Genomic DNA, 15437 nt, shown 5'->3' on the forward strand with positions numbered 1-15437 from the left:
ATATATATATATATATATATATATATATATATATATATATATATATATATATATATATATATATATAATTATTTTATTTGTATTTATTTATTTTTTGGCAACATGAATAGGCAAAAGTTGTCATAAAGGCAGACCACCATCAAAACATTCCACTGTTTGTTTGTAAAATAAGCAGCAAAAACTGATTCAGGATATAATAAATATTATTATTATTATATAATATAAAGGGTAACCAACAAAACATATACTGTAATTCCTAACACATGTAGCATATATGTTTGTGAATGCAAGAGTGAGTGGATGTTTCCCAGTAATGGTTTGCAGCTGGAAGGGCATCCGCTGCGTAAAACACATGCTGGATAAGTTGGCGGTTCATTCCACTGTGGTGACCCCAGATTAATAAAGGGACTAAGCCGAAAAGAAAATGAATGAATAGCATATACAAACAAATAAACCAAATTTCATCAAGATAATTATTTAATTTAAGGTGAACAATTTCAGTTTTATAATTATTAGTTTGATTAGAAATTCAACACAAGCAATTGCCATTTTCATTATAGTCATCCTTGAACAGAAAGATCCTTGTAAATATCCACATATCAGATACTGCAGTGTAATAGAGAACTGATCGCTGTGCATTTCCCCATGTAGAGAAGGAACAATTCCTCATTCATGCACAAGAGGTCACTAGGTCACTAGAAATACACGTTACTGACAATTCAATTGCTTTGTCAACAATTCAACTCCACCTCCTAACATTTCAACAGAATGGTTTTAAGAAACTAAATGTTAAGTGTTTCTGTTTACAATATTCTGAGACTCGCTGATCCTGACCCAGTTTCATCTCAGTTTCAGATCTGTTGCGCTGGTCATTAAGATGCTGCTCGACGTATGGATGAGTGAAAATAATCTGCGATGAATGTTTCATCAGTCCCGCTGCCACAGAGAAAGAGCCAGAGCCCCACACTCACTCTGGGCATGTCTAGAGGCCATGACAGATGTCCAACAGTCTGACAGAAAGTAGGCTCATTCTGCACACACTTTGATTTCTGTTCAACATAAACACACATTAACATTCTCGAGATCATCAAACACACACATATCACATTTCTGTCGACACAAAAGCATGCTTTTGGCATAGTTGGGGCAAACCTAAGTAAAAATAACAAACATTTATCAACTGTTTCCAAAATAACATGACGCTGTGAAAAATGCTGTGTTGTTTTAATCCAATATTTGCTTAAAAACTGTTGGTTTTGTCTACCTTTGACTGATTTAAAGGGTATCTATGATGAAAATCATCTTTTGGAAGCTGTTTTGACAGAGCTGTGTGCAGGTACAGTGTGTCTACAGTCATATTGGAGTGATAAACACGATACATCTCCTTTTTTAAATTTCCTGACGTTATAATAGAATCCAAATCCCTCCCATTTTGAGCCCGACGGCAACGGGATTTAGGAGAGCGGTTTCCCCGCCCACTGAAATGATTGACAGCCGTGTATTAACATGTCTCCGTAGTTACACGTATAATCATATCAACAAGACAGGACGTGCGCAAAGCAACTGGGATTAAAAGATCTGTTCAGCTCTCTGTGATCATCAATCATCATCAAATGTGATCTAGAATGAGTTTCACAAGCTTAAAACGTTTTTTAAAACAGTGCATGTTTGTAATAACTACAGTGATTTTACCGTCTTTATCACCACAGCCGCATGTCAGTATAATTATAAAAGAAGATGCTTCAATCCTGGTTTGTGGACTTAAATCAGGTTTTATTTTGTGCATCAACATAACAGATATCCATACAGCAGTGGAAATAACGTTGATCCTGTCACATTTGCCATGCAAAAACAGTGCAAAATTAAACGCGCACACTGTGTGTGTGTGTCTGTGTGTGTGCGTGAACTTTGTAAAGACATTGTGTGTGACTCATCGTTGCAGAAAGGCTTGAATTAACTCCGCAACAAATACATCAAATAATCATTGGGAAAGGTCTTACTGTAGTATCTCTTACAAATGTTACGTGAGATCTGCTTCCTTCATGTCTGTCACTGTGCTGTTTATCTGACGCAGCCGAGGCACACTCTGACAGGCACGTGGGAATGATGGGTGGGGAAAACTAGCTTTAAAGGCACAGGCAACAAAAACAGCTACAAGATACTCAGAGCTGAAAATGACAAACTTCTGAAAGCTATTATAAATGATCTGATGGGTGTTTTGAGCTGAAACTTTACAGACAGTCTGGAGACACAAAAGACTTCTTTTAAATCTCGAAAAAGGGGTAAAATAGGTGCCCTTTAATGCAACACAGCATATTTTAGAGTATAACAATGAAGCATAGAATATGCATTGTTGAGGAAAAAAGTAATATGTAACAATCTTGCGTACGTCTCTTAAAAAAAACGTAACAATGTGTTACTTAGTTTATTTTCAAGGAAAGTAATGTGTTCCGCATAACTGAGTGCACCCTATTTTAAAAATGAATCATTTTATCCCTTTCTCAGTGAATATGGGTATATATTGGTGAATCTGAACAAAACATATTTATTAACTGGATATATTTATTAAAATAATATTTTAATCACTGAACATCTTTAATTGTTCAGTGATTAAAAGATAATAGATTTACATTTATGCAAAGTATTGAAAAATAATACAAACTACAAAATTTCAACTAAATGTAATACATTTTTTGTTTTTCTTGAATTTTACTTTTTTTTAATTCTTTGTTTATTTTTTAATGAACTTACAAACAAAAACTAAAAGGACAAAGACAAGGATACCAGTAGACAAGTATAGCAGCAAAAGTCATAAAAATAAATAAATAAATAATAAAAATACACGATCAGAATACAAAAGTCATAATAAACAAAAAAAGTTCTGCTGTGACTGAGTAAAGTCACATTACTATGAAAATACACGAGGGCATCAAAGTTTCATTAGAGGTATTCATATTTTTTGAAAGACATCCCCTTTGTTTCTTAAGTAGTATGTATATTGTTCCAAGAGCATTGTTTCATTCAAGAGTTGTATTAACAGTTGAAATGTTGGAGGCCTTTGTTGGTTCCAGTTGACCAAAATGCATGTTTTGCTAGATAGGAAGTAATGCTGAGTCTCTTTTATAAAAGTCGGATCAAATGTCTTGTTCAGTTCTGTCATCAAAGAGTTATTCTGTTGGTGTGCTGTCTGATGGAGTTTGCAAAGCTTTGGCTGTGAAGTCCTGTACTGCTTTCTTGAAAAATGTTAGCTTTTTGCATTCCCAAAAACATGCATGATTGATCCTGAATAGGTTTTACCTCTGTAACATTTTGCTCATTTAAAAAAAATTTATTTAATATTTTATTGTTTAATTTTGGACTGTTATGATTAGTTTTGTTAGATTAGCTCCAGATTTAACTTCAGTACTGACTATTCTAATGTATATGCACAAATATAATATTGTAAAGCTTCCAAAAATATAAAAATTGTATGTAAATATTAAGTTAAAATATAAATTTAAAGTAGCTAATATAGGCTTAAAACTGTAATATATTACTTTTTTTACGTTGAGCATGTGTAAGAATTATCCTTTAATATTATCAGAGGTTAATTAAACCTACGTCTGGCGTGATCCACAATTCTCTGCCATTACACAAACTGGCCGCAAGATGTCGCGCGCGTAACACGGTTGAGAGATCAAGTTCAAGTCGAAACCTTACAGAAGAGGGCAGAAACTCTCCATCTGTGATAAACACAATACAACCAAGTAAAAATGTATAGATTATTCTCTCAGAAACTTGCCGATGTATAAAATAATGAAAAATAATATTCATAAACGCATTTATCAGGTTTTATTTAGCAAATTCTGAAGTAGGCAAACAATATTTTCACTGTACAAAATTATATGATCAATTAGCATATGCTTTAGGTCATTGTAACCTATTCAACTAAGTTAGAACATGATTAAATCAGTTTAATAAGTTACGGAAGCTGTTTTAAGTCAGTTTATCGTAATAAAAGTTCAATGGACTCAAGGTTAATTTGTTTCGTACAAGTATAAGGCAGCCAGGATTTTTATAGTGTTGTTGACATCCGGAGATTTTGTCACTCGTGACAAAAAACGCTATTTATAATTATATGATCGGGTGATTCTGTTATGAATTAGCTTTAAAGACACACAAACAGGAAAAGTCATTGGTATGTCCTCAAATGTGTTTGTGTGGTCGGTAGGGCTGCGCAATATATTGTTTCAGCATCGATATCGCAATGTGTGCATCCGCAATATAATCACATCGCAAAGATATGCAATGTTGAGGTGACTTTGCGATGTATGTAAATTACATTTACATATGCAGAACCTTAATGCATGCACTGTTCATTTAACTTATCTTTGCTTTGTTGCATTTATCTATGCTTTTAGTTTGTTTGTTCCATGTTCTGCATGATTCACTTCCCTATACAGAAAAGTCCAAATCAAAATTAATACATTCGGTAACACTTTACCAATTCTCACTATTAATTAGTTGCTTATTAGCATGCATTCCAGCAAACATTTTTTATTTATTATTATTTTTTTAAAGATGTCTAATAGACGTCTAAACATAGTCGTCTTGGGTAAAACAGAGCTCCATTTCAGTGAAAATCTAATAGACGTCTAAGAATAGGCTAAAGCTAGACCAGTCATCAAATAAACCGAAATGAATGACTACACATATAATGTCTGTTTAATCGGTCTATTTGACGGCTTGTCTAGTTTTGGGCTATTCTTAAATGTCTATTAGATTTTCACTGACAGCACAAGTTTAGCCTTGTTTTAGCCAAGCTGTCTATATGTCTATTAGATGTCTATTACACACAAAATTGTTTGCTGGGATATCCTTGAGATATTGGCTCTTACTAGCATATTAAGCACATGCTGCGTTTAATGTTACATCCTTAATTACCTATTAATGAGCAAATTAGTAGCTTATTGAAGCGAAAGTCAAAATGGTTTGTGAGAACTGAACCCTAAAATAAAGCGTGAAGAAAAATTATTTCCACATATAATAAAATGCATGGCAATATATATTTTGCAATGTCGTGCAGCCCTAGTGGTCGGGTTCATTTGCACGCACGTGCTGAAGATATTTTAGACCATTTCAATCATGTTATTGGCCCATGTACATTTCCTGCTTGTTATTTAACCATTTCGTAACAAGAGGCAATTCAATCATAACTCAATGATAAAACCGCTATCACAACATTGTTTGGCAGTATTTTTGGATTGTCGGAAGCTATAGAAATTAATAATGTAATCTGGGAACATTGTTAGTGTTTACGTCCCTCAAAATGGTGTATAAGTTGTGTACGGGTCTGAACATATATTGATCGTCGTTTTTGTCTGATTTTTGTTTTTATCTTATTCATGAATATTATTTAACTTGTTTTAAATATCTAATTTGATCAATTAAATTATAATTTAGGTTACTCTTAAACATTTAGTAAAAAAAACCTCTTAAGACATTTTCTCAGAGTTAACATCATTATTTTTTTATTAATATATTGCTATATTAATAATTTATTATTTATTAATAAATACAATTATTATATTATTAATATAATAATATTATTTATTAATAAAAATAATATAATATATAAATAATTTATTGTTAATAAGATATTATTAAAACAATTATGCCATTTTCGTTACAATTTCTAACCACAATTACCACAAATATCATGGTTGAAGTATGGCTATTGTATCAAAACCATGGTTAATTTGTAACCACAATAGCCGTGTTTTTGTTTTATTTATATGATAAATCAGTGGTCAGATTTCCCAAGGGGTTTAAACGCTAAATATTAGTTTAAAATCATTAAGTTCTGGTTGTTTTTGTTGTGAGTTTCTTGAGCGTTTCCTCAAGAGGACTTTTATTTGCATTTTATCTTTTGAACTTTGAGATAATTACTTTCCGAGTAAACTAGGTCGAGTGGATCTCATCTTCTGGTGTATTAAACTGAAGCGAAACTTTATTTATTGAACGTCACACATGCATCTAGAACTGCCCGAACTGATAACACGCATCTCGTGATCAATAAATGCGCTAATTACGCGTCAGGACTGTTTGGGTTTTCCTCAAGATTGTGTTGGTGTTTTGGATGTTATAGCCGCTGATTATCGAAACGTACTAAGATCAGACAGCGGTTTCCTACCAAATATATGAATATGAAGCGCTTTTATCTTGTTGAAAACCTTCGCATCGATCTGTCAGTCAGTTATTGACTTTGTAAAGCCTTCTGGTGCAACATCATTCCGGTCTTTCTCTCTGCTCTTAATGATCTCTGCTGTGCGTGAGCGCTCATTAATTCCACATCACCCATGTTTATTCACATTTAATATGTGTTCCGTCATAATTAAAACGCATTTAGAATCGAGTTTTACTGCATTGTAGGTTTAATTATGAACTTACGACAAGATTTTAATTACAATAAATACTTTAGTTGTGTTTATTTAAATCTATTCATCTACTGCTGATAATCATGGCCTTCAGATAGAAGGTAACTTGTCAGATATCCAAATGCAGATGTAAAAATGCCTGTGGTCTGAGTAAAAACGATCCTAAACATGTAAAACAGCTGCAGGTGAGTGAGAAATTTGGCTGAAGCAGGTTGGTAAGCTGAGATATGTGATCGATTAATCAATAGCGTGTTGTCTGTGTTAAATCTATAAGCGTAGCATCTCAAATGCACATCAAATATGATTCATATTCAAGCAGCATCACAAGAATTCCAGTCCAGACAGGTGAGCTAATATAAGACTTTGAGCAATATGCTTTATTGAACACCAGTAGTTTGCATGTAGGGTTATTTCATATATGTAGTTCAAAGCCTACAAGAAAAGATTGAATTTATATATTTATATATAACTTTTTTTACAAATGCAGTCAGAGTTTTGTGTTCTGGTACAACAGTGGGGGATTTCCTTTTCGGATGGTGTACAAAGTTTAACATGCACATTATACAGTAGTTAACAGGGAAAGTTACCTGTAATATTTTTACAGTCTCAAACTGACCTCAAACGAGGCCTCGCCAGAAATGGAATGTGAGTCTTTTTTTATTTAATAAAAGATATTGCATTTTTAAAATCGTTATTTAAACTAATTACAGACAAACTTTAAGCAAAATAACTTCTTCAATAACTTAGAAAATAATGAAATGGTTTGCGTTTTTTTTTTTGCGGGCAGTGAGAATGGTGAGTGGTTTGTACATACAGTCAGACTCTCATACAGGGAAAGCTGAGGTCGTTGGAAGGTATGCCAGTTGTAGAAATGAATGCATATGGAATAAAAACCCAGTAACCCCGCCCCTAGTAGCCACACCCTGAACAAGTCCCGCCCATCAGGGCTCAGTCAGGACAGCGGCCACTCCTGTGTCATTCAGAGTCATTCCGTCTTCTCGATTTTACCGTCTTTTGTCGGTGCCTCGGTTTTGCGCAGTGTTTTGTCCGAGTTGGAGTTGATCTGATTGGTGTCCGGCGTTCCTGTGCTCTTATTTGCTGAGTGTTTCTCCAAGTAATTGAGCATTTCGCTGAGAATCGTTTGAAAGGTGCTAAGAGCTGCACAAATCGCCGGCGTACCAAATCCATGCGTGATCAGACTGAAAAAGACAGTGGAAAGCAGTTGTCAATAACAATCCTTCATTTAGTACATCCTCCTCACTGTTAGTCATTTAAAATTCCACTGACTTTGGCTTTTTGAAAACAGTTCATGTTGCAAACTGGTATTTGTTCTTGTATTATTCAGGGCGTCTGTGGGGTTTTAAAATGTCTTAAATTTCAAATGCTAAACTTAAGGTCTTAAATACACTGAAATATTGTGTTGTAGGTCTTAAATCATTTTAAAACAGGTCTTCATTTTGCTTTGTCTTAGTAAAGCTGCACAATTTGGGCCGACATCCACCCAGTGTCCAACAATAAATCTATAGCAAAGAGAAGCAATTCACAGCAGCTGTTAGACATTTTTACAGCAAACTCCCCAAATTAAATTCCATAATCAGGAAAAGAAAACTAAAAACAATTAAATGATTCCTCATGATAATAGAATTAATGCTGTAAAAGTCTAAAATTGAATTCTTAATGGTCTTCAAAGGGTCTTAAAGTCCTTAATTTGACTTTATGAAACCTGCAGAGAGCCTGATTATTGTCAGCACAAACACATAGTTTTTTTTCCCAGTGTTATAGAAGCTATATAGAAATAGCTTACTCTACAATGCAAAACAATCAACTGGTGCTATTTTTGCATGCAGGTTTTGGCTCTTTACCTGAAGTGTGTTAGATGTCTCTGAATGTCCAAGTCCAGAATTGGTGTTGGTCTAGAGGAACCGAGTGGTGATCGATCCTGACTTAACAAATCCTGAAATTCTTTACAGATCTGCCTGCAGAAACAGCCACACACACAGTTAAACACCTCGGCGGGTAAAACAAAAGCAGCATTCTTATAATTAATGTATAAAGGAGAGTTCATGAGAGCTTTCACTCAATTATCAGAAATTACACCATTTCTAATTCCCAGAATATTCTCAGGTGAAGTTTTGGCTGTGTTGTAAAACATGAGTTTCTAAAAAAAAAAAGGGAAATAAATAAAAATAAAAGTATAATAAAGCCTAATTAATGGTCCTTTAATGGCATTGATGGCTCTTTGAAGATCCTTGAACATTCCATTTGGAACATGTTCTATGTAATGGAAAAAGGATTCTAAATTCCTTTTTAATCATTTAACCAGTTAACCCCACATCTTGGCCTAAAGAGAAATCAGTTTTGGAGATATTTACAGATTAGACGTCTTTTAAATAGTACTTTGAAGACAGGTAGTCAAGCTCCAGATGAGGACTATAATTTAGCATTAATTGTTAGGGCATATAGGGCATCAAGTTTCAGTGTATTATAAATAGTTCATGGAAAAAATGGGCTGTGGTTTCCATTCTGTGCTTAAAACTGTTTGGAGTAAAGATCTCAATTGTTCATTTAGGAGTAGAAATTTTGAGTGCAGTTAATACACCTTAAAAATTTGAATCGTTTTTATTGGACTAGTGGAGTAGGCTCCTTAGGCTTGGGTTGAAGGACTCTGCTGGAGATGTGAGAGCGAAAAAGGAGACTTGATGCATGCCCTGTGGTCCTGTACTAGAATACATTAATTCTAGGTTAATGTGCACAGTTACATTAAGGATGTTTCTGGATGCTGCTTTTCATTTTGTCGTTGAATATATGTACTGGGAGACCCGTCCGTGTTGGGGTCTGGTGTGAAGATGTCTGAGTGGATTCAAATAAGTATTATGATTGAAAGATAAATCATTATGAGGTGCATTCAGCAGGTCTACCATAACTTTAAGAATGGGTTACAGAATTGGGGAAGGTGGCAGCATACAGAATGAAAAAATGACAAGTGCTCAGCATAATTGAGTGCACCCCACTTTGAAGATGAATATTTGTATTCATTTCTCTGTGAATATAGGCAATGTATGTTGGTGCATTTGAACAAAACAGATTTATTTAACAGATATTTTTATTAAAATAATATTTTAGCCACCATTTAGAAATTGAAAGATAATACAATTAAATTCAAGCAAAAAAATAAATAAATTACAACCTACAAAATTTCAACTAAATTCTTCAATCCTTTTGCTTCTCTTGATTTTTCCCCTTTTTTAATTTGTATTTAACATTTTTTATATACATTTTTGACTGTTATCGTAAGTTATTATGTTAGATAAGCTTCAGATTTGACTTCAGTACTGACTAATCAAATGTATCTGCACAAATGTAATATTGTATAGCATCTTATTAAAATATGAATTGAAAAGAGAGATTTGAGAGGGGTGTACTTATTTATGCTGATCACTGTAGATTACTTGATAAATTGGATGTTTATCAGAGAAGATGGGGAAATTATTGAGATTTTTGGAGGATGAATACACATGGCAAAAGTATAATTATCTTTTTTTTTCTGTATTTACTGGATTTAACATGGGTGACATGGTGGCGCAGTGGGTAGCACGATCGCCTCACAGCAAGAAGGTCGCTTGGTCAAGCCCCGGCTGGCTTAGTTGGCATTTCTGTGTGGAGTTTGCATGTTCTCCCAGTGTTGGCGTGGGTTTCTTCTGGGTACTCCTGTTTCCGCCACAGTCTAAACACATGCGCTATAAGTGAACTGAATAAACTAAACTGGTCGTAGTGTGTGTGTGTGTGTGTGTGTGTGTGTGTGTGTGTGAATGCAAAACTCTATGGGTTGCAGCTGGAAGGACATCCGCTGCTTAAAAAATATGCTGGATAAGTTGGCGATTCATTCTGCTGTGGCAACCCCTGATTAATAAAGGGACTAAGCCAAAAAGAATGGATGATAGCAAATCTAATTACTGTAACTGCCGCTGTTGGGGAGGGGAAAGGGGGATGTGATAATGTGTAAACTCATGGAACTGTTAAAGTATTGAAGAAAATAAAAAAACGAATCATAATAAAAAGTCCTTTTAAGAAACTCAAATATTTTTGAGAAGCCAAAAATGGTTTCCCACTGCAAAAACCTCCTTTTGGCATCTTTATTTTTCTGAATGTAAACAGAGCGAAAGCCTTTGGGTGTAAATGAAGGCTTCATTTAGCATTTCATTAGTTGGCTGAAAGAAGAAGTGCAGTCTTACTTGGTGGCCAGCACCATTTTCTTGCGTGCGTTCTGTTCCTTTGGTTCTGTGTGCTGGCGGGCCAGATGCTCCCCGACTGCTTTAGTGGGAAACTCAGTCTCACAGGTGTAACCAAAGTCTCTAGCCAGGTGCAACGCTTCTCCTGCATCCACAGAGAGCAGAGAAGAGGGAAATCACTACTTTCTCTAAATACTGCTTATTGCAATTGCATAGATGTTGCATCAATCTGTCTCATACCATTCTTATGCTCAAACTCTTCCCTTGAGTAATAAAGATTATGTCTGTAGACTAAAAATATTCCACTTTTTTCTTTTATGGCGGAACTGATGTCTGATTTAATCCTAATGATATCATCTTCAGCAAATATGAGGAAACTAAACCAGATGCATTCATATCCTGTGCAGAGATCTCAATTATAATTAACGAAAAGTCGAGTTTTACCTTTAGCATTCAACTTAACATCAAAAACAAAAGTTGATTTTATTCTTTATTTATTTATAAATAAATACTCAAATAATACTGGCTAAAGAACAAAACTGTGTTCAATGCCTTAAACCTACACAGCACTTAAAACAACGATAATATAAAGACATTGCTGTAATATATTGTGCAGGTTTATTAATCTCAAAACTGATTAACCCTTTAACTCCACCAACAAAAACAAAAAAAAGTCCTCGTAGTCGCTAGTTAGGTTTTTTCAACACATCCCATAATTTCTAAAATATCAGCCTCTACCAAATGTTGGTTTATGGTAAAAGTACCAGAATTAATACATACACTATAAAAAATCTGAAAATATGAAGTGTAATTTATTTAAAAGATAATCTAAATAAAACACTATTGAATACCAAATCATCTTTATTTTTGAAGTACGCCATAAAATATTTCACATTGTCACATTTTACATGTTTTCTTATTAATTAATTTATTTATTTTAACAATAAAACCAAAATCAAGTGTAGTAGTGCAACAGGATTATGTTTGTTAGATATTTTTGTAAACCAACAATGCTGTGTGTGAGCCATTATTTAAAACAGTCAGTATTTAAAGCAGTCAAGATATGGTCAACCATTTGGTAGAGCAGGCAGTTAAAGGGTTAATAAAGATAATTATTAAAACAGGGTATCCGCAGGGCCTTAAAGTCTTAATGTCTTAAATCTCAAAAGCTACATTATAGGCTTTAAAAAGTCTTAAATCTACCTAAATGTCATGTTGTAGGCCTTAAATCTTTCTTTAACAGGATCTAATTTTCCTTTGTTCATGTATAGCTACCAAATCTGGCCATTAACACCCAGGCCATTAACACTTTTAACCAAGGATGCTCCAATTAAACGGCCGATAATCACATTTCATGGCTTGATTGGTAGTCGCCAATAATCTGGCCGATCTCGTGGACCGATCACAGGTGTTTGTTTATGAGTTTACAAGCAGAGGAAGACGCACAAGCGCTCGCATATTATATATATATATATATATATATATATATATATATATATATATATATATAGCCTAAGCCAAAGTAAAATCAATGAATGAATTGTTTTCTGTAAAGCTGCTTTTGGCCATGACATGTTCATACCTAAATGGTTATAAGAGATGTGTTTAAGGTATTAAATGCATTGCAGCATCCTTCATTTATTGTCTTAGGTAAGGCAAGATCTTCTCTTAAGGTTCATACTTAGAGGGAAAGTGGGCTTTAATGCATTATAAAGTTTGAAGCATCAGAATCGGTACTCTGTATCGGCTGATCACCGTGACACCGTAACCTTTTATTCAAAAATAGCATTCAATTACTTTCCTTACAGAAACATTTGCTTAAAAGTTCTCCATTTATTCACCGACCTGGATACTGACCTGACCTATATTCTTTATTATTTATTAAATTATTATTATTATTATTATTATTATTATTATTATTATCATAGACTGAAATAATTTACAGCTATAGTTTGTTCTATTCTTGGTAAGTGGTATTGATTGGGTTAAAAAACAATCAGCATTTAGCCCTGTTTAAGTCTAAAATTTAATTCTTAATGGTCATAAAAATGTCTTAAAAGTCTTCATTTTAACTTGGTGAAACCTGCAGAAACCCTGTAATATTGCATCTGAATTAGAACAGATTAATAATCTTTTTAAACAACTTCAAAGTAAACTTTCAATAGCTAAATAGTCTAGCTAATTTTTGTATTTCTCATAATATTACAATCATTAATACATATGGAGAGGTCTTGTGTTCCACTATAAATATCTGAACATATACCTAAATCCATATACATTTACTTAAGCAAAATAACTACTTTTTTCTGAAAAATGTATTCAAATTAAGTCAATTTAATCTTAAACAAAAAAAAATCTGCTTCAGGGATCAACTAAAATTCAAAATAAAAAAAACAAGATTATTTTCATGACCATACTGAAAGTCATTTTCTTGCGTTAAACATTTTCAGAAAACAGGACTTCATATTTTCTCGAGACTTTAAGGGATAGTTCACCCAAAACCGAGCATTAATTTATGCGCCAATTACTTGTTCCAAAGCCATTTGAGTTTCATTTCCTGTTGAACAGTAAAGAAGATACTTTGAAGAATGCTGAAACCCTGTAACCATTGACCTCCATTGTAACTGTTCCTCCTACCTACTATGAAAGTCAATGGTTACAGGTTTCCAGCATTCTTCAAAATATCTTCCTTAGTGTTCAACAAGAGTAAAGAAACTTAAAAATTTGCAACCAATCGACGTTGAGTAGTTTTTCATTTTAGCGTAGACTAACCCTTTAATATTTTCTGGTGTACAGGACAATAAGGCTGATCATTTCTGCAATGTATTTCCACTATTTACTGCACTGCAACCAACTGAAGATTAAGTTAATCAGTCTTAACGTCAGCTAACATGCATCTGAAAACAGTCATGATATAAACCAGAGCCGCACAAATGAGTCCATACCTTCCACTAAAGAGGTCAAGAGTGTGACGTTGGCTGCTTTCCTGCGGCCTGCTGGGAGATTGAGTCCCAGTCTGTCCAGTTTCTCCCTGAGGCACCGGCCACCGTTCTTTGACTTGGCCCTGAACACACAGATGGAGAAAAGTCCATCAGCAACACTCATCGCATGTGTGTCATTCACATCCCCAGAAGAGCGTTTGCTGCCCAACATGCCAGTTTTTCCCCAAAACACTTCTACATTATTCAGCCTAAACACTCTACAAACCTACATTTCTGTGTGAACTCTAGCTGTGTGACATCTTTACATTTTTTAAGATCAGATTTAGAGGGATATTTCACCTTAAAATGAACATTGTGTCATCATTTTACCTTGTTTCAAACATTTATTAGCTTTTTTATAGGTTTAAATGCAAGAGAAGATATTGTGAAGAAAGCTGTGAGCCTGGAACCATTAACTTGACATTGAATTGCGTTTGTTTTTCCTACTATGGAAGTCAATGGTTACAGGTTTTCAGCATTTTTCAAAATATCTTCTTTTGTGTTCAACAGAAGAAAGAAAGTGATAAACGTTTGGAACCACTTGTGTGTGATTTAAACAGTGAGTAAATTTTCATCTTTGGTGAACTACCCCTTTAATAATGTGGAAAAATCACAATGCTTATTTTAATTTTGATACATTTCGAATCTAAAATGTTTAATAATAATCAATATGTAAATTTCATTTAATCTGAACTGAATTTGAGTGTTTTTCTAGTGCTTCTTGTGTTAATGAACCTGTGCATCAGCAGTATGAGTTGTCCTGTGTGTTTAAAACGAGTGTGTGTGTGTGTGTGTGTTTCTCTTCTCTTCTCGTCACTGGCCTCATTTCTGCTCTCCAGTCTGTGTCCCTCATCAATAATGGAGCCTCAGCTTCACTGTTCTCATTCCCTCTCCATCTCTCTCTCTCTCTCTTTCTCTATCTCTCACATACACACACATCCAGCCTTTATCTCTGGATTTACTGTCCTGGACTCCATGTCCCATCTCTTTATCCTCTTTCTCGCTTTGTTTTGCCAATTAGAAATTAAAAAATAGCAGGAACGTCATTCAATTCCATTAATTATATTTTAGTGTCTTGTTTTAATCCTCTTAAATCTCTTTAGGATTGAAGAATTTCATGCAACATGCATGGAGATCTTTATTAAATTGACAGGCAAATGTGTGCCAGCAAACACTCCCTGCTTCTCTCAGGACTCACAGCTGTAATGCACTCTTACATAGGGGTTTGCAATGCTATGGAATAAACATGTTGCCTCCTCCATTTATTAAATGAATTGGTTTTAAATTAATAAAATACAAATAAATATAATCTTTTCCATTGTAAAGAACCTTTAGAGCAATTAAAATGTTCATTTGGAACCATCAAACAATAAAGATTCAGTTGTTTTAAATGTATCATTCTGTCATTTCAAATTGAGACTGATTCCCAGCTGTTCTTCTCTTTTACCTTCTTAATATTCCACCGAGTAGAGAAGCGTTGAGACACTCTGGAGGAGACAGGCGGCGTTTGACTTCAGCGATGGTCACTTTGTACTTTGAGGTAGAGCTGAGAAGAGAAAGTCTTCCTGGTACGGAGCAGAACAGGTCTGTAGGATTCACTACACATGTGCCACCTGTACACAAAGACAACACCTTCAGTCAGACCTTTGCCTTGTCTGTTCTGTTTGAGGATGTGAATGACAAAAATCACCCAGATGCATGCAACAGCAATTTAAAAAAGGCTATTAATGTCTTATACAGGATCGCTTGGACAATAATTCAAAGCCAGTCATACTTTTGAAAGCATGGGTTAAAGCTGTGTTGTTGATTTT

The 15437-nt window shown here is 34.3% G+C and overlaps 1 protein-coding gene and 2 long non-coding RNA genes across 37 annotated transcripts in view; 2 read left to right on the forward strand and 1 right to left on the reverse strand.

The window, feature by feature from the left end:
• Nucleotides 1-1789, forward strand: part of LOC141379459 (uncharacterized) — a 44213-nt gene extending 42424 nt beyond the window's left edge. Inside the window, exons 5-6 of one of the 2 annotated variants that reach the window (XR_015519109.1) lie at nucleotides 850-1020; nucleotides 1282-1789. This is a non-coding gene — a long non-coding RNA (uncharacterized LOC141379459). Of the gene's footprint in view, nucleotides 1-849 lie in introns of both variants that reach the window. The other variant, XR_015519108.1, reaches the window with a different exon arrangement.
• The window catches only part of LOC147839473 (uncharacterized), a 503025-nt gene that overhangs the window by 466079 nt on the left and 21509 nt on the right, over nucleotides 1-15437 (forward strand). The gene's annotated exons all lie outside the window — the stretch shown is intronic.
• The window catches only part of tfap2d (transcription factor AP-2 delta (activating enhancer binding protein 2 delta)), a 223076-nt gene continuing 214406 nt past the window's right edge, over nucleotides 6768-15437 (reverse strand). For 33 of the 34 annotated variants that reach the window (XM_087297555.1, XM_087297578.1, XM_087297573.1 and 30 more), the window contains 5 exons: nucleotides 15074-15239; nucleotides 13591-13709; nucleotides 10649-10790; nucleotides 8279-8392; nucleotides 6768-7615 (listed from right to left, as the gene is read on the reverse strand). In XM_087297555.1, the coding sequence (XP_087153681.1) occupies nucleotides 7402-7615; nucleotides 8279-8392; nucleotides 10649-10790; nucleotides 13591-13709; nucleotides 15074-15239 (755 nt within the window). In that variant the 3' untranslated portion in view covers nucleotides 6768-7401. 34 annotated transcript variants of the gene reach the window in all.

This window comes from Danio rerio, chromosome 20 (genome assembly GCF_052040795.2).
Source record: "Danio rerio strain M-AB ecotype USA chromosome 20, GRCz13ab, whole genome shotgun sequence".
Classification (NCBI taxonomy): Eukaryota; Metazoa; Chordata; class Actinopteri; order Cypriniformes; family Danionidae; genus Danio; species Danio rerio.